Source organism: Mastomys coucha, unplaced genomic scaffold (assembly GCF_008632895.1).
Source record: "Mastomys coucha isolate ucsf_1 unplaced genomic scaffold, UCSF_Mcou_1 pScaffold5, whole genome shotgun sequence".
Lineage (NCBI taxonomy): Eukaryota > Metazoa > Chordata > Mammalia > Rodentia > Muridae > Mastomys > Mastomys coucha.
In genome coordinates this window covers 98,510,596-98,536,341 of record NW_022196911.1, presented here as the reverse complement: position 1 = coordinate 98,536,341, position 25,746 = coordinate 98,510,596, and the positions used below count along the sequence as shown (strand labels likewise).

Here is a 25,746-nt window from a genome sequence, read left to right as displayed (position 1 = left end):
CAAAAAAAAAAAAAGAAAAAAGAAAAGAAAAGAAAAGAAAAGAAAAGAAAAAAGAAAGCCAAGTTCAAGATAAGGGCCACTGGGCATGCGCTAAGTGAGTGGCATGGGCTTGTGGAGCATGCGCTAAGTGTGTGGCCTGGGCTAGTGGAGCAGGCTGGTGGCTGTCAAGATGGAAGGGCTTTCCTTGTTTCAGCTGTCCCTACCTTCGAGGAACTGTTATGGTGGGTGAATGGAGAAATTTCAGCAGTAGAATAGATTAGCCAAAAACTAGAGCCAGACTGCTGAGTGCCAAAGGGCCTGGGCCAGACAGAGTCGGGTGATGGGAGATGGGCCAAAAGGAAAACAGGCTCTAAGAAAGGCCAAGGCTGGGCCTTGGAGAAAAGACTGTGTTTGCTTTCAGAGTGGAAGGTAGGTTACCCCACCCCACCCCCTAGAAGCAGAGACCTTTACTAGGAGACCAGTCATACATGACCATGGGGGTCAGCCATACAATTCAGGACAGTGGGAGTCTTGCATACAGAGGAGTGCAGGGCTTCTTACACTGTAACTAGAAGAGTCCGGGAAAGTGTGTAAGACTGGTGTGGAGAACCTAGCGTCATTCTGTAACCTGATGACATTAGCATAGGTGTCTCGTGACATTCATACAGGTATGCCCCAAACAGACCATTGCTTATGCTTCTAGTGAGATCTAGCCATGATGCTGGAGGCTGGGGGAGGGTGGTGCTTGACCCCAGGAGTTGGAAGCCAGCCTCAGCAACATTGCAGCTATCCCTCTAAGTCAGGATTTCCTGTGTTCCAGACTAGCTTCAACCTGACAGATAGCTGAGGATGACCCAGAACTTCTCGTTTTCTGCCCCCGACTTCCCAAGCGCCACAATTGTCATTGTTAATGCTCAGCAAGTGCTACCAACTGAGCTGCATCCCAGACACAGACCTGCCTCAGGAAAGAAAAAGAATTGGGGAGGGGTGGGAAGCTCAGCAGGCAAAGTCACTTATCAACAAAACTGATTCCTGTGTCTCACATGGTTTAAAAAAAAGAAAACCAGAAATGACTTCCAGAAACAATGACTTCTGACTTCTGCACATGCACCATAGCATTAGTGCACCCACAGACTTACATACACAATCCCTTGAAATAAATCAAAAGTTAGAACAGAATTCTGAGCCTACAGTTTAATAGTAGTGCTCTCATCTAGCACGAGAAGCCTGGTTTCCATCGGATGGACGGAATGAGCAAGAATAGGCTCTCATATAGCAGAGAACACCAGTCAATCTCTCTGTCTGCCCTGGTTGGTTTTTCCAGACGGTGTTTCTCTGTGTAGTTCTGGCTACCCTGGAACTCACTCTGTAGACCAGACTAGCCTAGAACTCAGGAATCTGCCTCCCAAGTGCTGGGATTAAAGGCGTGCACCACCACTGCCCAGTGATAATTTTTTTTTTTAGTTGTGTGCATGTGCACGTGCTCACACACACATGCACACACACACACGCACACACACACAGGAATGAATGGGCAAGTGTTTGTGGAAAATGGAAAATTATATTCTGGGGCTACTAAAAACATTTTTTAATAAAATAAATAAAATAAGATAGTATAAAAATTTTTGCTATAAAGCAGAAATATTGGGGTGTTGTGTAGCTAGTTCCCCTAAAATGAAACATCACCTCTTAGAAGGAAAAAGAAAGCTCAGAGAAAAGGTCAACTTAGAAGGCCCAGGAAAATCCTGAAAGTAACAGATTCACAGGGTAACACCAGAAGGTCACATCACCAAGGAGCTCTAGAGATACAGCCTTCCTGAGGTGTCTCTAATGCTAGAGTGGCCTTTTTGGTGATGCAGCTGTCTTTGAACCATCTACACTCCCATAAGTAGCCCCATTGAACTCAGGTGTTCACTAAGCTAGAAATTGGGTGTTTCTGGACTGACATCAGTGTCCTCTGTCAGGAGAGAACAGATATTTGTTCAAGTCTCAAAAGTCACACAGAATACAAAAAGGTCCTTTATAAATAACTTGGTTCTAGAAAACCCAATTATGGCTCCCAGGAAGCCCACAGTTTCTGTGAAAGTGCCCCATCAAAACCTGATCCAAGTGCTTCCTAAAAGTAGCAGTGAACAGTCTGGCTGCAGCCCTTCGTGTCTGGCAGCTAGCTCCATCCTCCAGGTGAGCGGGCTCACCACCAGGATGCTAACGTCTGTTGGCTGTGTGTCAGGGCACTGGTCCCTCCCGGATGTCACTCATTAAGTGATGGCCATCTTGGTTGTTTCAGCTATTGCAAACAACGCCACTGATATTCATTTTTGTGTGCCCATGTTTCCATTCCTCTTACATAGCAATGAAAATCTGAGGTCACATAATAGTGACCCCAGTTCTGCGCTGAACCTTTGGAGCAACTGTGAGAATATTTTTCCAAAGCAGCTGTACCATTTTGTATTTCCACCAGCAACAAACACATGAGGACATTTGTTCTCCCCGACCTCACTTTTTTTTTTTTTTTTTTTTTGAGCTAGGGTCTCACTGTGTAAACTTCTGTAGACCAGCCAGGCAGTGGTGGCACACGCCTTTAATCCCAGCACTTGGGAGGCAGAGGCAGGTGGATTTCTGAGTTCGAGGCCAGCCTGGTCTACAGAGTGAGTTCCAGGTCAGCCAGGGCTACACAGAGAAACCCTGTCTCTAAAAACAAAAACAAACAAACAAAAACAAACAAACCTTCTGTAGATCAATCTGGCCTGGAATTCACAGAGATCCACCTACCTCTGCCTCACAAGGGCTGGATTAAAGGTGTGTGCTACTGTGCTCAGCTCTACCTAGTCCTCTGCTACATCCTCAGTCATCCACAGAACTGGTCGACAGCCATTTCAGCCAGACTGGCTTGCTCTGGGCCCCGGGATATACCTGTCTCCACTCCCTCCCTCATTGTATGGTGTGCACATCCTCACAGCAGGAGCAATTGACCTGCTGAGCCATGCCTCCACTCCAGCCTCTGTTTGTTTATTTTTTGTATAGTGCCGGGGTACGTCTGGCGAGTGGTCTACCTCTGAGCCACATCTCCAGTCCCTGTCTTAAGCTTTAGAGTGCTCCGGGAGGCTCAAGCTCCAGGAAAGCTAACAGTAGACTGAAAAGCCAGGCCCATCTTTTTTAATGAGTCAGGCCTTCCATGGATTGGGGAGCCCCACTTGCATGATAAAGGACAATTTATTCTCCTGAGAAACCACTGACCTAAACTTCCTCTTGTTCAACACACATGTCGAGGGATGCACACAGCTACCTTCTACTTTGTTTTCCTTTTTACTGAACAAAGTGCTTGGATAGTCCAGGTATGACATATTTTGCAGCCATTGCCTCCCAGCCTGTCACTTGTGTTTTGTGACATTGTGTCATCTGAAATCTATTGATCAATCTTTCCTTTGTGACTTCTGCTTTTTTTTTTTTTTTTTTTTTTTTTTTTTTTTGTCTTTCCCCTTGCCTGGTCAGGATTTATAAATAGGCCTTGGGTGTGGCTCTGTGTCATGTGCACACTTGTGTGTCAAGTCCTGACTGTCATTATTATTAACGCATCCTGTCAGCCTGATGCCCAGATGCCAAACCTATGCTGGTGCTGGTGTGAGGCTGCACAAATGCTGGGGTATCCTGCTTTGGATGATGGGAGCATAGTTGTCCCCAGGAAAGTTAAACACCCTCCTCCTCTCTGCTTCCTGTAGGCCAGCCGAGTGCAGCCTTCAGAGCTGCATGGCCAGGTAAGGGCTCTCCCTCCGGTGACCTTCTCCTTCTCCCAGCCTCCCCTGGTTTTTCAACAGTCCCTCATGGTTTCTTCAGTCCAGGTTATCGCTCTGTCCCGATAGAAGAGCCGTGACTGTACCAGAGTGGAAGTTCCCCAACCCTGGGATCTGTTTGTTTGTTTGTTTGTTTGTTTGTTTGTTTGTTTCGAGACAGGGTTTCTCTATATAGCCCTGGCTGTCCTGGAACTCACTCTGTAGACCAGGCTGGCCTCGAACTTAGAAATCCGCCTGCCTCTGCCTCCCAAGTGCTGGGATTAAAGGCGTACGCCACCACTGCCCGGCTAACCCTGGGATCTTGATATGCCAGATAAAAATATAGAATGCCCGTTTAAGTTGAATTTCACATTCATTTGATTGTTTTTAAGACAGGGTCTCACTATGTACATAGCCTTGGCTGGCCTGGAACTCACTATGGAGATCCACCTTCCTTTGCCTTCTGAGGGCTGGAATGGAAGGCATGAGATGCCACACCAAACTCTAAAGGTAAGCTTCCCTTAGCGTAGGTATATCTCATGCACGAAAATAAAGGTAAAGACGATAGTAACAAAAGCGGGAGCTAGGCAGCACTTGAGACACACTCGCGAAATATCCACTGTGTATCTGAAACTGAAATGTTACTGGTGGGGCTGTGTTTTCACTGGTTGTATATGGAAGTGGAAATTAGCCATGCGCAGAAGCAGCCCAGCCTCCCATCCCCCACTTTGCCTCTCTCGCCTGAGTCAGACTGTCACGAGCAGTTCTTGCCCTCCTTTCCCGGGCCCCTGTCTTCCTTGTGAGACAGGCCTTCCAGCCCTGGCCCCAGGACACACAAGGTAGGATGAATCACAGCACAAAAGACTAGCTTGATGACGGACCCTGTATCTCCTGTATAAACTGAGTCACACAGTCACCTGTCTTCCATGATCGGGATGGGGTGAGGGAGGACTAGGATCCTGGGAGGTGGTCCCAGAAAGATAGCTTGGAAGGAAGACTGGGGCCCAGGGATCCCCTCACTTCACAGAGGGGGAAACTGAGGCCCAGAAACAGTCAGGCTGAGACCTGGTGACTCCGGAGATAGACAGGGTCCATGGTTGAGACAGAAGCACTTTCACAAGGAAGTGACCAGAGCCGCGGGCTTGGTTGATTCTTTCCTAAAGTCGTTTTGTTGTTTGTTTGTTTTGAATCAGAGTCTCACTATGCAGCCTTATCTGACCTGGAGCTCACTACTCAAACCAAGCAGGCCTCAAAGTCACAGAGATCGATTGCCTCTGCCTCCCGAGTGCCAGGACCAAACATATGTGCATGCACATTGGACTCCAATAGGCTTTTTGAAATTCCATTTTCCCCTCTGTTTTTTTGTTTTTGTTTTTGTTTTTGTTTTGTTTTGTTTTTGAGACAGGGTTTCTCTGTGTAGCCCTGGCTTTCCTGGAACTCACTCTGTAGATCAGGCTGGCCTCGAACTCAGAAATCTGCCTGTCTCTGCCTCCCAAGTGCTGGGATTAAAGGCGTGTGCTACCACTGCCTGGCTCCCCTCTGTTTTGAGGATGGAAGTTAAGACCTCATCCATGTACACTGTACAAGCACTCTATCCCTAACTACACCCTTGCCTTGTGAAGTTCTTAATACTTTTTGAACAAAGGGACCCTGCATTTTCATTTGCTCTGGACCCTGAAAATGATGTAGCCTGTCATGAATCCAAAGCCTTGATTCCTCTCAGCCTCCAGCTTCTCTGATTTAAAATGCAGTAACAGCCAGGTGTGCTGGGAAGAGCCTATGATTCCAGCACTCAGAAGGCTGAAACATGCCAGGGCAGGGAGGCAGGAGTGGGTGGATGAGTCCGGGAACACCCTCATAGAAGCAGGGGGGAGGGGAATAGGATAGGTGGAGGGGGGAGCCAGGAAAGGGGATAACATTTGAAATGTAAATAAAGTATCTAATAAAAAAGGAAAAAAAAAAAAAAAGAAGGCTGAGACAGGAGAATTGCTTCAATTTCAGTGCCAGCCTGGACTACAAAGCCAACCTGGGGTAGATAGCAAGACCTTGTCTCAATCCCTGGCCCTCGCAATGTGAGCAGAAGCAGGACAGACATGCTGTGGCTTGGGAACAGTATGCGTGCTTTAGTTCAAGATGGGACTGGGAGGCTGGAAGATGGCTGCTGCTCAGAGCACTGGCTGCTCCTCCAGAGAACCAAAGTTCCACTCCCAGCTCCCAGATGGCAGCTCGAAACTGTAAATCTGGTTCCACAGAACCTGATGCCTTCTCTGGTTCCATATACGGTGCATAGACATACATGCAAAAAAAAAAAAATTACCCATGCTCATTAAAAAAAAAGTGGGACTGAGATTTGAGCAGGTCTCCAGGAGCCTTCCTTGTTAGTCTAGTTAGGTTCAAAACAACAGAAACAAACCTGGGCTGGTAGGATGGTTTAGTGGCTAACGGAGTTTTGCATCATGCCCCATGACCTGAGTTCAATCCCTGGGAGCCCATATGTTAGAGGATAGAACTGAGTCTAGTAAGTTGTTTTTTGACTGCCACATGAACCCCGTTCCACTTTCATGCTTCCAAGCATTTACATCCACTTCCATGCAAATATATATATATATATATATATATATATATATATATATATATAATCACTGAAGAGAAGAAAAATTTGTTTTGTCTCAGTTTCCAACATTTTGGGATTCAAAGTTGGCTGGCTCCATTGTTTTGAGGCTTGGATGAAGCTGAACCCCTTGGCATTCAGGACAGACAAAAAAAGCAAGGGAACAGAGCGTGTTGGGGATAAGATACATCCAAGAGGCCCTACCTGCTAATAGCCCATTAAGCCATGATCCCATTTCCTTGTATAGCTCTGGCTATACTGGAACTCTCTGTACACCAGGTTGGCCTCCAACACAGATCTGCCGGCCTCTGCATCAGTGACGTGGATTAACTCTTAAGGACATTAGTACTCTTCAATGACACTACCAACTATGGACCAAACCTTCCACACTGGAGCCTCTTGTCAGATCCAAGCCTAACTTGACCAAGATGTCTGGCCTTGAATCCTGCTTCAGATAGAGCATCCCTCTTTAGGAAGAAAGGGATATTGGAACTGGAGTAGTACCGGGAGCTGGAGAGAGGTGGGGGGCAGCTTAGCAGCCAGGCTAGGAGCTGCCTCAAAAGGGCTTTGGGAAAGCCACCACTTAACAGAGTCAGGAGATCAATATTCCCGTCCCAGCATAGGCTGTTGTCTCTCTTGGACAGTATGAGTGGCAGCCGTGTTAACTTTTCACCTATCACTGGGCCCCCCGTGGCTAAGTGGTGGATTGCTGGCATGTCTAAACCCCCGGTTGGAACTCCAGTGGGACCCAAAGCTGCACTCTGGTTCCTCCATTCCAGCAGATCAGGGTCAAAGGACAAGGCTCAGCCCTTTCTCGAAAGCCTGGAGGTGAGCTGGGGGAAGTCAGCCAGACGTCTCTCCTGCCCGATGAGCCCTGGTTCCCTGCTCTGCCTCTCACCCACCATCTTATCGGTCTGGTCGTGATTGTGTACAGGGCACTGCCTAATTCAGTAGACATGGCAAACAAACCCAGGGAGAAATTTCTCAATAAGCCATTAGCTCTTTCTCCATCACACATTTAGCTGCAAGAATCTTTTTTTAAAAAAAGATTTATTTATTAATTATATGTAAGTACACTGTAGCTGTCTTTAGACGCACCAGAAGAGGGCGTCTACAGAAGAGTCAGATCTCATTACGGATGGTTGTGAGCCACAGTGTGGTTGCTGGGATTTGAACTCAGGACCTTCGGAAGAGCGAGCAGTCAGTGCTCTTACCCGCTGAGCCATCTCTCCAGCCCTGCAAGAATCTTTATAATCAAACTGCACTTATTTAGGACAGAGAAATTCATTCTCTAATTAATTGCTCTGATTAAAAGCTTAGTGATATAATATCTGATTCCACTAAAGTTAGGAGAAAAAAAAAAAAGCCCAAACTCCAACCAAACAAAACACAGGGACTCAGCTCCTCTTGATGCTGTCTGCCATAGCATGTCTAAGGACACTGGAAGTCATCTCCAGAAAGCAGTCACTACAAGATCAGTGACCCAGGTGGAGATGGAGGTTCCTCCCTGTGTCAGGAGTCCTGCGGGTGTGTGGGGCACTTTCCCCATTGTGGACTTTCCTCTGAATGTGAAGATAATTGTGGGGAGCTAGGCAACCCCATGTCTCTGAATTGCTATGAATGCTAGGCTTAGAGCCCCTCTGTGGCTAAGAGCCATCAGGTCCAGGTGGCTGGCATGGGACTTGAAGAGGCCGCTTGTGTGACACTGTTCTTAAGGAGACACGCACCAACATTCATTCACCCAAGACAATGAAGCAACAATACAACAAAGTTACAAGACCACCAAAGTCCAAACTGGTGAACCAATGAGTTTATCAGGGTTTCTTACAGGAGCATGGCTATAGGTTGCCTACAAGGGCATGGATGACTTAAAGGACAATTGTGCTGAAAGCCTGCCCTAGCACAGAGGACAACTCATGAAAGTTGGAACACTGGAGTTCTGATCACAACTTACAGGCAACTTTATAGATAGGAGAGTCTCCCCCTCTCCTCAGAAGCCCTTACTGCTAATACAACATTGGCAGGGGAGGGGCTTTATGAATCTGATAAGTTTCAAGGACTTCCTGAGACTTGAGGGTTGTTTCCTTCCTGAGTCTTTTCTCTTCTTTTTTTTTCTTTCTTTCTTTTTTTTTTTTTTTCGAGACAGGGTTTTTCTGTGTAGTCCTGGCTGTCCTGGAACTCACTCTGTAGACCAGGCTGGCCTCAAACTCAGAAATCCGCCTGCCTCTGCCTCCCAAGTGCTGGGACTAAAGGTGTGTGCCACCAATGCCCGGCATCCTTCCTGAGTCTTAAGAAGCCTTCCTACAGGATAGACAGTTTTCACTTGGAGGAAATTACCATGCAACCTTCTACCCCTTCTTCTAGTTCTTACATTCTTTCTGCTCCATTTGCCATGATGTTCACTGGACCTCCAAAGGAGTCATATAGGTGTTCACCCAGACTAAGCATTGGGCCACTGAGCTACAGCAGCGGCCCATTGTTTTCAGGAGCTTCACTAGTGGTTATGAGTCTCTGGGGTACACTTTTTATATATTATGTGTGTATGTATATATGTATATATACATATATGTAATGTTTTACAGGGGCCAGCGAGATGGCTAGGAATTAATGTCTTTACTACTAAGTATGATGACCTGAATTTCATCCCCAAGACCCACATAGTGGAAAGAGAAATAACTCTTACCAGTTTTTCTCTTACCTCCAACACACACACACACACACACACAGACACACACACACACACACACACACACACATACACACTTACTTCATGTAATTTAAAAAATTAGCAGAAGAAGTTTCCCTCTGATTGAGGCTGACAGCAGCAACAACCCACAGGGTGTAGGTACATGTGTTTAGACAGCAGGCTGACAGGCACATTGCATCCATTTAACAAAACAGAAGTTCCTTTCCCATTGGAGTCGCTGACTTCCCCAGCCACAGGGTTTGTGTCCTAACACTACTAAACACGAATTCCCTCCAAATCTGTGGCACAGGCGGAAAATGAATCAGGACTGTTGTTGGTTGCACCGAAAACACTTAGTACCACTATTGCATCTTTAGCCACACCTTCCTTGTTTTGTTTTAAAGATTTATTATGCATACAGCATTCTGCCTGCATGTTTTTGGCATGCTGGCATGCCAAAAGAGGGCACCAGATCACATTACAGATGATTTGGAGCCACCATGTGGTTGCTGGGAATTGAACTCAGGACCTCTGGAAGAGCAGGCAGTGCTCTTAACCTCTGAGCCATCTCTCCAACCTGGCACTGGGGTTTTTATTTAATAACCTTATGGCTTTGGGGTGGTCATGGTGTCTTTCCCCATGAAGGATATACTTTTTCAAATACTTGCTGTTGTTTTTACAATATGTATATAAATCTTTTTTTTTTTTTTCGAGACAGGGTTTCTCTGTGTAGCCCTGGCTGTCCTGGAACTCACTCTGTAGACCAGGATGGCCTCGAACTCAGAAATCTGCCTGCCTCTGCCTCCCAAGTGCTGGGATTAAAGGCATGCGCCACCACTGCCCGGCATGTATATAAATCTTTAAGACGCTCAAGACTTATGGAACAAAATCCCGTTATGGAGTATGGATAGGGTCCTTGAATGGCCAGCATCATTTGTCCCAGGTATGTGCTAGTTGGTCTTGAGTGGCTAAGGGGATAGGGACCACCCCTTATAGAAATAGAAAGGAGTTTCAACACAGCACGGAAAGATTTTTATCACCTGAATTAACATTTTCATCAAAGAGTGACATCGTGTACAGTGTCATGGGTGGGAGGCTCTGCCTCCAAATCTGTAGTTCTGTCCTTCAAGCCATCCTGCCACCTCATCCTGGGTACTGCTGTTGCTGTAGGGCTACTCTGATGATGTTAGCAGAGCCAGCTTGCCGGACTAGTCTGGCACAGGCTCAAGGTCTGCACGGTAACCTGTCGAGCCTGCTGCAGGAGCCAGCTCCCTAGTCAGACAGGCTCTTCCTTTACATAGCGGACTGCTGAAAGGACCTGGGTTAAAAATGCCAGGCGGTGAGCCGGGCGGTGGTGGTGCACGCCTTCAGTCCCAGCACTTGGGAGGCAGAGGCAGGCAGATTTCTGAGTTCGAGGTCAGCCTGGTCTACAGAGTGAGTTCCAGGACAGCCAGGGCTACACAGAGAAACCCTGTCTCAAAAAAAACAAAACAAAAAACAAAAAAACAAAAAACAAAACAAAACAAGAAAAAACAACTTTGCTCCAACCCCCAGTACTGTACACTGCATACCCCAGGGAAAGTGTTTTCCACCCCTTAGGACAGGTGAATATTGTTTATGAACTCCTGCTTAGGTTTTAAAATCTTCCAGAAGCTTTCTGCTATATAGCATTAGGCTTTCTATTGGTTTATTTTGTTTTCAGACAGACTCTTACCATGTAGCCCTGGCTGTCTTGGAGCTCTCTACGTGTCCTTGAACATACAGAGATCTGCTTGCTTCTGCTTCCTGAGTGCTAGGATTGAAGGATCGAAGGCCTGTGTCCAACTTGTCAACTTTTTTTTTTTTTTTTGGTATTCGAGACAGGGTTTCTCTGTATAGCTCTGGCTGTCCAGGAACTCACTCTGTAGACCAGGCTGGTCCGCCTGCCTCTGCCTCCCAAGTGCTGGGATTAAAGGTGTTCACCACCACTGCCCTGCTTTTTTTTGGGGGAGGGGGGGACTATCAACTTTTTAAAGTAGCCAGCTCCATAGGAATCATTCACATCTGCCTGCGAGTAGCCAGTTCAGACCCCTTTCTCTGCATTCTTGTTCTTTTATCCCCTTTTGTATCCCACAAATCTTCTTTCCACGTTGGCCTGCACTGCACAGGCTTGTCAGAGTTCTTAAAGATCACGGCCCAAAGCCCCATAGTGCCATTTTTAAGGTCCTAATTGAATCAACCACTTAAAAAAATTTTTTAAAGTGTATGAGTGCTTTACCTGTGTCAATGCCCCAATTGCATGATAATGCCCACAGAAATCAGGGATGAGCATCGAATATGCTGGAACTAGAGACAGTTGTTAGCCGCCATGTGGGTGCTGGGAACTGAACCCATCCTTCAAAGTGTTCTCTGTAAGAGCAGGATGCTGTTAACCCCTGAGCCATCTTTCTAGCCCGAATCGAATCAACCAGTCTTTTAATTCTCCTCTAAACACAGAGCCATCAGGCCCAGGAAACTGGACACCAAGCACCCCCTAATTCTCTTAATAACACCTGGCCTTCCTTCCTTATCTCCCAAGGAACCTGATATTTATGGGAACCTCAGCAGGCTATAATCAAGTGTCCCAAATGGCTCCTATGAGCCAGTCCACCAAGGACTGATTTTTCTTAGGTTATGTAGCCAAAGCACTCAGATGAAGCCCTGAAGCCCATCTGCCTCCGTGTGCTGGCCAGTTTTATGACAACCAACGATGATGATTTCTCTCTCTCTCTCTCTCTTTCTCTCTCTCTCTTGTTTTTTGTTGTTTTTCAAGATAGGCTTCCTTTGTGAAGCTCTGGCTATCTTGGAACTAGCTCTGTAGATCTGGCTACCCTCAAACTCACAGAGATTCACCCGCCTCTGCCTCCAGGGTGCTGGGATCAAAGCTGTATCTAGCTGCAGCTGCTGCCCACCACCATCAGGGCATCTTGTTAATTAGTGATTGATGGGGTAGGACCCATCCCTGTGGGTGGTGGTCTCTCTGAACTAGTAGTCCTGGGTTCTATAAAAAAAAATCAGGATGAGGGGAGGGGAGGCCCTTGGTCCTGTGAAGGCTTGATGCCCCCAGTGTAGAGGAATGGTAGGGTGCTGAAGTAGGAGTGGGTGGGTGGGTGGGGGAGTGCCCTCATGGAAGCAGGGTAAGGGGATAGGGGGTTTGCAGAGAGGAAACCAGGAAAGGGGATAACATTTGAAATGTAAATAAATAAAATACCTAATTTTAAAAAAAAATCAGGATAAGTAAGACACATCAGTATGAGGAAGCCAGTACGCAGCACCCCTCTGTACTGGCTGGTTTTGTGTGTCAACTTGGCACAGGTTGGAGTTATCACAGAGAAAGGAGCTTCAGTTGGGGAAGTGCCTCCATGAGGTCCAGCTGTGGGGTATTTTCTCAATTAGTGATCAAGGGGGTAGGGCCCCTTGTGGGTGGTGCCATCCCTAGGCTGGAAGTCTTGGGTTCTATAAGAGAGCAGGCTGAGCAGGTCAGGAGAAGCAAGCCAGTAAGGAACATCTCTCCATGGTCTCTGCATCAGCTCCTGCTTCCTGACCTGCTTGAGTTCCAGTCCTGACTTCCCTTGTGATAACAGCAATGTGGAAGTAAGCCAAATAAACCCTTTCCTCCCCAACTTGCTTTGTGGTCATGATGTTTGTGCAGGAATAGAAGCCCTGACTAAGACACCCCTCCATGGCCTCTGCATCAGCTTCTGGCTCCAGGTTCCTACCCTGTGTGAGTTCCTGTCCTGACTGGTCATGGTGTTCTTGTTGCAGCAACAGAAACCCTAACCAGGACACTCTACACCCTACAGCCTTGTGAGCCAGGCTGCAACTGAGCTTTTCAGGATGGTGTATTTCACACTCTTTAGACTCAAGCCGTTGAGAGAGCAAGAGTGCTCCTGACTCTGTCTCTTGCATCAGGCTATTTTTACTTTTGTCTTGTATCAGTCAGCACACTGAGCCAGGATCCTGCTTTCTGTGCGTTGCGGGTTGGCAGGATCTCATTTTTCCCCTTCATTGTCTCATTTGTCCCATAGCTCCAACTTTTTGGACCCTAGTAAAGGCTCTTTAACATGAAGTAGTCTTTTCTTCACCACTTAGTCCTCTGGCTGTAAGCATTAAGCCAACACCTTAATCTCACTCACCGCCATGACTTTTTGCTTTATTTTCCACATCAGAAGCTAATGCAGAAGTTAACAACTGCATGTCCTTCTCCTCTTGTGACTCCTCCCTTCTGGGAAGACAGCTGAACCTCAGTTGTCCTATGTCCATAGCAGGGGTCACGTGACTGCCACCAGGGCCGTCACCTCTTGTATGTGCTACTTTCGGGGACTTTAATATATCTCTTTACTCCTTCAGTTGTCTTGGGGACATCCCTGTACTCAAGGAGGCATGGCATCCCATACCAAGTAGGGATGGTGGCTGTCTTTGGATTCCCTCCACAGACATCTCATTCTTAGCTCATGAGGCATTATTTGCACTTCCTCTCATCTATCACAGGGTGTGTGTGACCACCACTACAGCAAGGAGATACTCCATCCCAAACCACACAGGGAGAGGTGGCCTCATCAGGATTTCCCCTGGGGATGCTCAATCCTCATACGGACAGGCTTCAATTGTATGTCTCAGCATCCAGTGCAGGGGCCATGCAACCTGTCCTCCTATTTGTCCAGGCATGTACTGCCCAGGCATCATTTGTATTGTGGCACACTATTCCTGGGGAGACATGAAGAAACATCTACTCCCCCTGAATAGGGAACCCATGACAGGTCAAATTAATACCACTGAAGCACAACTTGGAAAACCAGTGAGTTTGTAGGAGTCACTGACAGGAATGTGACTGACTGCAGCATAGGCAGTAAAAGCCTGCCCCAGCATGGGCTGTGACTCACAAAAGCTCGAGCCCTGGACCTCTGTGTGCTGCTTAAAGGCAGTTTGACAGCTCATAGTCCCCCCTTCCTGTCCTCTTCTCCCCCCTCTCCCCTCCCTTCTTCTTCCTTCTCCTCCCCTCCTCTCCCCTCCCTCTCTTTTTCCCTCCCTCTCCTCCCCTTCCCTCGCTCTCCCCCTTCCCTCCCTCCCTCTCCTCTTCCCTCCCTTCCTTTCCTCTTCCCTCCCTCTCCTCCCCTCCTCTTCCCTCCCCCTCCTCCCCTCCCCTCCTCTCCTCTCCACTGCCCCTACTGCTTATTTGATCTTAGGGAGGGAAGGAGGGAGGGAATTTTGTGAATCTGATACATTTCAGGGTCTTCCTGAGGCTTAAGGAGCCTTACAGTAGAACTTCCTAACTTTTAGGGAACCTCCAGAATGTTTCAACTCAGGGGAAATTGTTACACACAACACTACTTAGACCACTCCCCTCCGGCCTCCCCCCCCATTCAGTTTCCTCTTTACTGGAATGGGCATACAACACCCTCGGCACACCCTCCACATGTGAGGTTCAAATAGGATAATGGACGTGAAGAAATCTTGTAAAATGGCATATTAAAAGCGAGGAGTTTTTTTGTTTGTTTTAAGACATCAAAGGGCTCCTATGACTAACCTGATGCTCTGTCTCAAATCCATGGGAGGGGACCCAGACAAGGAAGCCAGCCTTCCCAGAATGCTGCTGCATCATCATCGAGGAGCCCAGAGAAAGAAGAAAAGAGAAGAGAAGGCTGTAGGGATGGAGGGAAGTGGCCAGGAGCTGCCCACACAGGACACCTTTTCAGGTCACAAGCCATAGCCACCATTCTCCTCTGAGACCTTAGTGCCCCCAAGAAGGGAGCAGGGCCTCTCAATGTTGGTAAAACTGATAGAGCTGAACAAACTGGGAGTCATAGCTTAGGTAGGGAGCAATTGCCTAACATAGGCAAGATTCTGGGTACAATCTGGTACAGAAGAGGTCAGAGATCAAGCTACAGTGAAGCCTCGAATGGAGGTAGATCAACCAGTTAGGGAAGAAACCTGTGTCCATGCATCAGGCTCTCTGACACCCATCAGGTAGGCCAGTGGCTCACCCTATTTTAGTGTTTGTAAAAAGTAGGGTCTTAGCCATTTGCAGTGACTTGTGCCTGTAAATCCCAGCCCTGGGGAGGCTGAGGTAGGAGGATGTTAGGTTTAAAGCTAATTATGCTACAAATCAAAACTGTCTCTACAAATAGACAAACAAGTTAAAGCTGTAGCCAGCATGTTAGAAGGCTGGGTTCAATCCCCAGGACGTCATAACCCAGGAGCGGAGGTGCATACCTGTAATCTGTGATCACAGCATTTGGGAGGTGGAGGCAGGAGGATTAGGAAGGGGCTAGAGAGATGGCTCAGCAGTTAAGAGCACTGACTGCTCTTCCGAGGGTCCTGAGTTCAAATCCCAACAACCACATGGTGGTTCATAACCATCTGCAATGAGATCTGACACCCTCTTCTGGAGTGTCTGAAGACAGCTACAGTGTATGTACATATAATAAATAAATAAATCTTTTTTTTTTTTTTAAAGAATTCAAGATCAGTTACACAGAGAGTCTGAGGCCAGCCTGGGACAACTGGTCTCAAAAGCTACAGATCAAAACAAACCTCAAAGCCAAGCCAACTAGAGCAGCAATTGTGCTCTGCCAATACTCACCACAATCTTCCGCACAGTAGCCTTTCCAGTAAGCTCGCCTCGAACCTTCAACACAAACCTTTGCGGTAGGTACAGCCAGTGTTCCTGCTTCTGGGCCCATGGTGATCTAGTGGGTAATTTACCCCTCTCCCACCTCCCCCACCATTATTCTAGAGCCTTGTTCATGGCAATCGATCAGATCGAGCTCTCAGAACTGCTAAATGCATGAGAGCCTCTCTGAACAATGAGGACCATATACCGCTAAACTGGACTTGCCATTTCCAGAGGCATTGAGCAATGTGTGGAACAGGAAAAGGCCTGCGTACTCCAGTCTCCTGAGCCTGGTAGTACTATCTAATTCACCTTTCACACTCAGCCGTGAACTGCTAGATGTGGTAGCACATGCCTACGACCCCAGAAATTCAGGCAAGGGACAAAGAGGAGGATCCAGAATTCAAGGCCAGCCTCAGCTCCATAGCCAGTTTTATTCCTAGAAAAATGAATAGCAAACATTTTTATTATAATTAAAACATATTTGTAGCCAGGCAGTGGTGGTGCATGCCTTTAATCCCAGCACTTGGGAGGCAGCGCAAGTGGATTTCTGAGTTCAAGGCCAGCCTGGTCTATAGAGTGAGTTCCAGGACAGCCAGGGCTGCCTGTCTCAAAAAAATAAAACAAACTCTCTCTCTCTCTCTCTCTCTCTCTTCCTCTCTCTCTCTCTATATATATATGTGTATATATGTATGTATATATATATGTGTGTGTGTATTATAAATATATATGTGTATATATATATATGTGATATATATTTTTTTGTTTTGTTTTGTTTTATTTACATGTACCAATCCACAGGTGTGCAGTGTCCATGGAGGCCAGAAGAAGGTGTCAGATCCCCTGGGACTGGATTTGTAGATGTTGTAAGCTGCCATGTGGGTGCTGAGAATTGAACCCTGTTCCTCTGGAAGAGCAGCCAGTGCTCTTAACCCCTGAGCCATCTCTCTAACCCTGAAAAAAAATTATTAAAGATATGGGGGCACTGGAAAATTGGATCTTCAGTTAAAAGCCCTTTTGTTCCTGCAGGGACCTGGGTTCTACTCCTAGCGTCCACATGGTAGCTCACATCTGTAGCTTTCTGATGTCTAGGGACATCAGAAGCCCACTTCTGGCCTTAGTGGGCACCAGGCATGCATGGTACACACACACACACACACACACACACACACGCACACATATGCAGGCAAAATATACATAAAAGTAATAAAATAAATCTAAAAAAAAAAAAAAGGATTTGGGAGTAGGGACTGGGGAGATAGCTCAGTTGATAAACTACTTGCTTTGCAAGCATGGGTACCTGAGTTTGATCCCCGGCATCCATGTATAAGCAGAGCGTTGTGGCATGCATTCATACGCTCAGGGCTGGAGAGATGAAGACAAGCAGAGCCCTGGACATCACTGGCTAGTTAGCCCAGAACATACTGGCAAGTTCCAGATTAATAAGATATAACCTGTCTCAAAAAAAAAAAAAAAAAAAAAAAAAAAAAAAAAAGGATAGTACTTGGGGAACAACATTTTTTTGTTGTTGTTGTTTTGTTTTGTTTTTCGAGACAGGGTTTCTCTGTGTAGCCCTGGCTGTCCTGGAACTCACTCTGTAGACCAGGCTGGCCTCGAATTCAGAAATCTGCCTGCCTCTGCCTCACCAAGTGCTGGGATTAAAGGCGTGAGCTACCAACGCCCAGCTGGGAATAATATCCTTGTTTGACCCTTGACCTACACACACACACACACACACACACACCTGCACATAAATACATCATACACACACACACAAACGTGTGCACACACACACACACACACACACAAACACACAGACCTGCACACAGATACATCATACACACACACAAACGAGTGCACACACGCACACAACATACAAACACACAAACCTTCACACAGACACATCATACACACACAAAAAGTTGGGATGAAGTTGTCATCAGCAGCTGATAATTATGAATAAGTTTCTCATGCTTGTAAATTGCCCTGAAAAGGGAAAACTTAGCGATGTGGGGTTTTGTTGTTGAGAGTTCATGTTGTATCGGAAGGTTCTGCACACTACCGGACATTTCAGAATAGGATGTTTCTGATAATCCAAAGCGGCACCAGCCTCATATTTCAGAAATGTCCCCTAGGGGGCGGTGCTGTTCCTGTTAAGAGCAAGTGTCTGGTATGCTGCTGCTCAACTTCCTGGTTCCCATGCCGGGGATGGAATGTAGGACTTCGCATGTGCTAGGCAAGCTCCCTACTACTGAGCCACGTTCTTAGAAGCAACATTTTACCTTGCAGAGTGTTTCATATCAGTATGCAGACCTCTGAAGCTGATCACCTGGCGTCATGCCCTTAGCATTCTGGTAATGTGACTTTTGGCTGATGCAAACAGGCTTTGATGAAGGACAACTCTCTCATTTTGTTCTTGTGAAATCAGTTGGCCAGAAGGAATTAAGTGGCTTGACTGGGTCGGAGGTTAGACCTTTAGAGTGTTGATAGTTATTGTATGTCCCTAAACTGCGCACAAAACACTCACAAATCCACACTCTGGAAGCCAGAATAGAAGCCAGCTCTGGAAGATCTTCTTCAGGGCCCTCTGGGGGTATACTCCTCTGCAGGCCTCTCTCTCTCTCTCTCTCTCTCTCTCTCTCTCTCTCTCAAGTTTTTCAAGACAGGATTTCTCTGTGTAGCCCTGGCTGTCCTAGAAGTCACTCTGTAGACCAGGCTGGCCTCAAACTCAAGGTAGGGTCTCTCAAATGAAGCACTGGGGATTCAGCCACACACACCACACCTACTCAGGCCACCAAACAGGAGAGGAAAAAGCCAGGAAAGCCTGTTGCCAGTGGGACTAAGCTGGACAATGACATTTTTTGTTGGTTGGTTGGTGGTGCCGGGGATCGAACCCAGGGCCTTGCGAGTGCTGAGTGCATACTGTAGCACCGAGGAACAGTCGTAGGTGAGCACTTGCCTTACATCTCAAGGTGTAATGGCATCCTTTGGGGCTGGACATGGTGGAACATCCCTTTAATTCCAGCACTCAGGAGCCAGCACCAGGCAGACCTTGGAGAGTTCAAGGCTAGCCTGGTTGGTAAAGTGACTTCTAGGCTAGCCTAGTCTACATATTGAGATCCCCTCCCCTCTTTCAAAATAAAGGAAGATAAAGTAAACAAAAGCAACTTTATACTATTTCTGATTCTACAAATAAGATACTGCATTTAGGGAGGGCTCTTGTTGTTTACCAACTTTTTTTTTTAAGATGAGACAATGAGCCCCAATATACCAGAGTTAGCTCTGATATGCTTGTTCCCCCTCCCCCTCCCACCCTCCCCCCTCCCCATTTCATTTGCTCCTAAACAACCCAGTGTGTCTTGCTTAAGATCAAGGATGCTGGCACACACCTCTAATTCTAGCATCTGAGAGACAGACGTGGGTGGATCTCTGGGAGTCCAAGGCCAGCCTGGTACATATAGTGGATTTCAGGACAGCCAAGAGCTACCTAGTGAGAACCTGTCTCAAAACACCAAAGCCTCCATGTTCTCCATGTCATAGAGCATCACCGTGATTCTGGCTCACTTTTCTCCATTTCTCTGTGGCTTTGCCACCCTTCCCTCCCTGTTTCCACTGGTCAGTCCTCCCGGGACCTGAAATTTAGGAGGGTGGGGAAGAATTCAGTGGCTGGACAGAAGCTCTGGCTCTTTGCCTCTGGAAGGTTCCACCAGATGGTGACAATGTTGGCCTTGGACATAGAGGCATTGCTTAGATCTTGACATCAGACTGAAGTTCTGCCTCCACCTATAGATGTTTCCACAGGCCTTAGGGATGTAAGCTGAAGGTTCCCCTGCTACTGCCTGCCCCAGGGCTTGCTCTGCTCTAGCTCCTGCCCAGGCAGGCCTTGACACTAGTTCACTCCATCTGCTGCTGTGTTCTCAGCAGTGCGAAGTGATTGCTTGGGCCTTTTTAGCTGAATGGCGGCCACATGCTGCCTCACCTGACACAGAGTGTGGCTCACAGAGTCAGCCAGGCAAACTGTCACTGCCCCCTCCAGGCTTGTAGCTCTAGCCAGGGCTGGGGCATTCCTAAAAGTCTGTCAAGGTTCTTGACCCACCGAGCCAACCTCATGGGAGAGAAGCCCATGCATCATTACTCAGGCAAGCCAGTAATTTGAGTCATGGGAGAGGTGTTGCTGGGGCAGAGTGACCTCGTTGAGAGCAGATAGGATTTTTGAGTGACTTCGGGGGACTTTTCTCATCTGTAAACTGGAAGTTCAGGCAAGGGGTGAGCAAAGAATTAATTATTGCTGGTTTTACGGTCTTTCATGCCTATACTCTCAGCATCGGGGAGTTCAAAGTAATCCTTGCCTAAACATGGAGTTTGGGGTTACCCTGGGCTATAGAAGACGCTGTTTCAAAACAAAGAGAAAACAAAATCAAACTCCAAATCATACACAAGAAAGGGAGGAAGGGAGGGAGGGAGAGGGAGAGAGATTATACATAGGGTCTTCAGTTTTCTCCTGTACAGGATAGAAAAATAATCTCTCTACTCTGAAACTTGGTAAAACATTAACTTTGAGGTTGAAAAGGCCTTAGCAGGCGCTGGGTTCCTAACTTAACCGACAGCTTATGAAGCGATTTCTGTGTTACTTTTAAGTCAGGTTTGGGGTGAGGAGACAGGATAAGGTAGGGTCTACTGTGTAGCCCAGGCGACACTTAACTCGTGACTTTCCTCCCGCCTTAGCCTCCCGGCCAACCGATCGCCCGGGCCTTTTGATCATTGGCTGCTTTCCTAACTACCCGTTTGCTCTCACTCCGCCCCCAAAGCTGGAGGTTCTGAGCTATGGAAATGCGGAAAGGGTTTTCTCAGGGTAAAGTCATGGTTGGCTCCATGGAATCCACGTGCTAGCCGGGCTGTCTGGGCGGCTCTAGCACGGTTCGCAACCAGTTGGGGACGGAGGGGCGGAGAAGGTAGTGACGTCAAAGCCGCGGCCCATTCTTCTTAAAGGTGCAGGCTCATACCGCGTGGTCCAGTTTCTGTTAGACCAAACACCTTGGTAGTGTGCAAGCTTGAAGGCAAGGCGGGCGGTGGGGTGCGGGGTGCTGAGCTGGAGCCGAAACAGCGCTGCTTGCAAGCCCACCCAGCACCTGGGGAGGCAATGGCAAAAGCTTTTAACTTGAGTCCGTTTCATTTTCTGTAAAATGGGGACACCTACGTCAGTAATAACCTACTATGGAAAGTTTTGGTAGAGCCCATTCTGACCTACATTGGAAGCTCTATTGCCAGCCAAAGTTATATAGATCGTCTCGAAAATAAAAATAAAAATAACTTTTAAGTTTTAAACGTGGTAACACTCTTTAAGATTTGTCGCGAAACACTGGTTTTCTTCCCTGCTCTGCGCTCTGTGTGTCCCCGGAGTCCTCGGCCCAAAGAGGTCCTGTAAATTTGCCCAGGGCCACAACACGCCTGGCCCAGGTTGCAGGTCGGCTAACACCTCTGCCCTGCAGTTAGTTCATGAAGCGTTCGGGGGTTGCAACCCGTTTCGTCATCCGTAAACGAGGAGGATGGTGATTCCAGCCAACACGCCTGCCATAAATCTTAAACTCCCGCCACGGAGCTAAGTGGGCAGATGTTTGCCATCGCTGTCCCACGCGCTGATGACCTTGAAGAACCGAACCTCGCGGCAGCTGCCTCGTAGAGGACGCGGGGTTAGCAATACCCAAGCGGTCTGGAAAGTTCCAGCGATCGCAGGTCTGGACTCCCGGGGCAGCGCTCCTGCGGGGCGCGGACAGAGGAGAGCCACTGCAGCCAGGTGCTAGCGCCGTCCAGTCGGCGACCTTGACCCACGGGCCGCAAGGAGCGCGGGGCCGCGGGGACCCGCCCACGCGGCCGCGGCGCAAGGGCGGGGCTAGGGTGGAAGGGGGAGGGCCGCGAGTGGGCGGGCCTCCGTGCACTCCGTGCGCGCGGCCGGTCGGCCACGGGGCGGGGCTTAGCCGTCTGTGGGCGGGGCCGGCCCCACAGCTCTCCCGGGCGGCCGCTGTGCGGAGCGAGCGCGCGCGGACCCTGCACCGGCCGCGGAGCCGCTATGGGCCCGCCAGGCCCCTGGCGTGGCGCCGCGCAAGGATCCGCTCAGAGCCAGGTGGGCGGGCCGGGACTGGAGTGGGTTTCCCGAGGGTCCCCGGCTGGAAGGCGAATCGAGGCTGCGGGAAGGGATGGGCCTCTCCGTGAACCCCTTTGCTGGGCCTGGGCATGGAGTGCGGCCGAGTCTCGGTTGAAAGGGTTTGTTGCTGGGTCTCCGCTTCCGTCTCCGCGGCTTGTATTTAAGAGAGAGAGAGGAGACAGAGAATGTCCTTCCATCCAAGGCCTCATGCTCTGTCCTGTCTGGCCCAGGTCAGGCAGTGTGGGGGAGGGCCAGCAATCTTGAGAAGGAAGATGGACCTTCCTCTCTTATCAGCAGATTTGTTTACACGTTTCTCTGCGTGCGGGACTGGACTTCTCCTCGCCCCGGCGCTCACGTGTCCGCCCAGATGTTGGGTGGAGGGGCTCAGGTGTTTTGATCTTTCGGCCTCTGTGGTCCGGAGGAGCATGTGGCTGAAGAAATGACCATCACTGTCTTTGGCCAACGGCTATTCTAGCTTCTTTCCAAACGAATGACGTAACCTTGAAGGTCACAGAAATCCTTGAGCCTTAGTTTCCCCCACGGCAAAGTGAGCACATTTCTAGATTTTAAAGATTATAGAAGCAAACTCTGAATGAGCCCCGAGTGTGCTGTCGTTGAAGCCTCAGAGCTCCTTACCTCATGCTTGCCCCCACCCCCCACCACCAGGCCTTTCTTGTCAGGGGTTAACGCCATTTGACTGTGGTGTGTGTTTTCAGGATTGAAACTCCGAGATGGATGATCAGGATCCTGGGGGCATTAGCCCCCTTCAGCAAATGGTGGCTTCAGGAGCTGGGGCTGTGGTCACTTCCCTTTTCAGTAAGACCTGGGGAGATGGGGGTGTGGGCAGCGGGGGGGGGGGGGGGGTGTTAATGTGGGTTAGAGATTCCAGGCAGTTTGGTTCTGATGAAGAAGAGGTGAGTGGTGTCCTGAAGGAACCTTCAGACCTACCTCCCTCCTTCCCCAGTGACACCCCTGGATGTGGTGAAGGTCCGCCTTCAGTCTCAGAGACCCTCAGCCAGCGGTGAGTACCAGAACCTGGAGTCTGATCAGGAGCTGTCTGACAAAATAAGGATTTCCCAGTGGGAGAGGGGGTATTCCTGACCACCAGGGTGACTTTGTGTTTCAGAATTGACAACTCCCTCCAGTTTCTGGGGTCTCTCCTACACCAAATGTGAGTGCCCAAGCCCCAAGTCCCTGGGAGGGCCCAGGGAAGAAGTGTTGAGTGTCCCTAGAGTACCTGGGGTACCCATGATCATAGACTAGTACATAAGCCAGGCACTGGTGGCGCATGCCTTTAATCCCCAAGATAAAAGAACAGGAATGCAGAGAAAGGGGTCAGAATTGGCTACTCACAGGCAGATGTGACAGATTCTATGGAACCGGCTACTTTAAAAAGTTGACAATCTCCTCCCTGCCTCCCCCCCCCAAAAGCAGGGCAGTGGTGGTGCATACCTTTAATCCCAGCACTTGGGAGGGAGAGGCAGGTGGGTTTCTGAGTTCGAGGCCAGCCTGGTCTACAGAATGAGTTCCAGGACAGCCAGGGCTATACAAAGAAACCATATCTTGAAAAACAAAACAAAGCAAAAACCAAAAAAACTAGTACATACTTTGAGGCCCCATTAGCCAGCCTCTTGTCCCCTTGCCCCACACAGGAATACCCACATAGCGACCCAGCTATGTCACCCAGCAAGGCTCAAGGCCCTCACATCCTAATGTCCGTTCCCTTTCCCAGCACCCTCTGCTCTGCAGTCCCCAGGGAAGTGCCTCCTTTACTGCAATGGCGTCCTGGAGCCCCTGTACCTGTGCCCAAATGGTACCCGGTGCGCCACCTGGTTTCAGGATCCCACCCGGTTCACTGGCACCTTGGTAAGGAGCAGCATCAATGAGTCCCTGAGGGACTAGATTTGACTAGGCTGCAGGTGTGGGGAATATAAAGCAAATGGGGTGGCTATTCAGTGTAGAAAGGCTTGCCAGGGAGGCCATTCCTTCAGAAAGATTTTTGGTCCTGATGCTGAGAATCAAAACCAGGACCTAATAGCTTACTACACACTAGTTGGGTGCTTTCCTGCTGAATTGCATCCAGCGCTCCTTAAGGTTTTGCTTTTTTGTGGTTTTGGTGTGGGTTTTGTTTTGTTTTGTTTTGTTTTGTGGTGGTAGTGGTGAGAGTCAGGGTTCCTCCATGTAATAGATCAGACTGACCTCAAACTCCCAGAGATCCACCTGCCTCCGCCTCCCGAGTGCTGGGACTAAAGATGCGCAGCACCAACGTCCAACCACCTCCTTAACATTTAAGGGGTGACTAGGAGTCCACCTAGAACCAAATGGGGGGCCGTGTGTAGAGTTGACTGGCCCTTCTCAGGGCTGTGGGCAGAGGCTGAGCCAGTCCATCGCAGGCCTTGTTCATATCTGTCTTCTTTCCTCTCTGGGCTGCTGCTGGCTTGGTCAGGATGCCTTTGCCAAGATTGTGAGGCATGAGGGCACTAGGACCCTGTGGAGCGGCCTCCCAGCCACCCTGTGAGTAAATGGTCATGGGGTGTTTCCTTCCCTTGCTTGACTCCTATTGGCCAGGTGGGGAAGGGGTTGCTTGCGAGGTTTGGAAGCCCCTAAGTGATTTTCCTGGCCTCTTCATTCTCCCAGGGTGATGACTGTCCCAGCTACTGCCATCTACTTCACTGCTTATGACCAACTCAAGGCCTTCCTATGTGGCCAGTCCTTGACCTCTGACCTCTACGCACCCATGGTGGCTGGTGCCCTCGCCCGAAGTGAGCACAACTAGCTCTTGACCTTCTGGGTCCCAGTCCTAGCCTGGGGTTGGGGGAGTATGTTAAACCCTCAGACCCTGTGGCAACAGCTGGGTTTGAATGCATGGCCTCTGCGGCCTCACCTCTTTCCACTGTCTTACCAACCTTCTCCTCCCTAGTGGGCACTGTGACAGTGGTCAGCCCCTTGGAGCTTGTGCGAACCAAGCTGCAGGCTCAGCATGTGTCATACCGAGAGCTGGCTACCTGCGTTCAAGCTGCGGTGGCTCAGGGTGGCTGGCGCTCACTGTGGCTGGGCTGGGGTCCCACAGCTCTTCGCGATGTACCCTTCTCAGGTAGGCACTCAGGGTCAGGGGTCTTGATATTGTTTAACCAAGTCCCTCCTTTGTTACTAAAATGGCTGTGAAGCCACATCTCTTCCCTGAGCCTTGAGTCCCTCATTATATAAGGACGGGTTAGCAGGGACCTAGGATTTTGCCTAGGTTTTCCTAACCTAAGTCCTGAAGAGGACCTGGTTGAGAGCAGGCAACCCTGCACCTGGGATAGTGTGGTTGTGGGTGAGGTGTGAGAAATCTGGAGCCCACCTCCCTGGCTCCCTCATTTAATGAGTGTGTATCTATTTCCCAAGCTCTGTACTGGTTCAACTATGAGCTGGTGAAGAGCTGGCTGAATGGACTAAGACCGAAAGACCAGACATCTGTGGGTGTCAGCTTTGTGGCTGGTGGTATCTCAGGAATGGTGAGTTGACTGCATTGGGTGTAAGGCCACCAGAAGTGTCCTACAGGACTCTGAATAACAGTCAGTAGAGATGCCCAGAAGGTCTCCCCATAGCAGGACCTGCCAGGGAGCCTGCTTGCTTTCCTCAGCCACCCTTGAGGTGCCTTAGTCCCTCTCAGGGCCTGGGAATGGAGCTGATCCCTCTCCTCTCCTCACCTGACCAGGTGGCTGCCACCCTTACCCTACCCTTTGATGTGGTGAAGACACAGCGACAAATGTCACTGGGAGCAGTGGAGGCTGTGAGAGGTAAGCTGGGTTAGTGGGGGGCGGGAGTGGCAGGCGGGGCCTGAGCTGAGTCCTACTGAGCGGGTCCTTACATCTGCAGTGAGGCCGCCCAGAATTGACTCCACCTGGCTCCTGCTTCGGAGAATCCAGGCTGAATCTGGCACCA

The 25,746-nt window shown here is 49.0% G+C and overlaps 1 protein-coding gene across 1 annotated transcript in view; it reads left to right on the top strand.

The window, feature by feature from the left end:
- The first annotated feature begins 21,656 nt into the window (after window positions 1–21,656).
- Slc25a39 (solute carrier family 25 member 39) overlaps window positions 21,657–25,746 on the top strand; it is a 5,599-nt gene continuing 1,509 nt past the window's right edge. Inside the window, exons 1-11 of the mRNA XM_031354075.1 lie at window positions 21,657–21,798; window positions 22,536–22,635; window positions 22,784–22,840; window positions 22,946–22,990; window positions 23,552–23,685; window positions 24,266–24,333; window positions 24,457–24,581; window positions 24,740–24,913; window positions 25,207–25,316; window positions 25,520–25,601; window positions 25,681–25,740. Coding sequence (XP_031209935.1) covers window positions 22,551–22,635; window positions 22,784–22,840; window positions 22,946–22,990; window positions 23,552–23,685; window positions 24,266–24,333; window positions 24,457–24,581; window positions 24,740–24,913; window positions 25,207–25,316; window positions 25,520–25,601; window positions 25,681–25,740 — 940 coding nt within the window. The 5' untranslated portion in view covers window positions 21,657–21,798; window positions 22,536–22,550. The remainder of the gene's footprint in view (window positions 21,799–22,535; window positions 22,636–22,783; window positions 22,841–22,945; window positions 22,991–23,551; window positions 23,686–24,265; window positions 24,334–24,456; window positions 24,582–24,739; window positions 24,914–25,206; window positions 25,317–25,519; window positions 25,602–25,680; window positions 25,741–25,746) is intronic.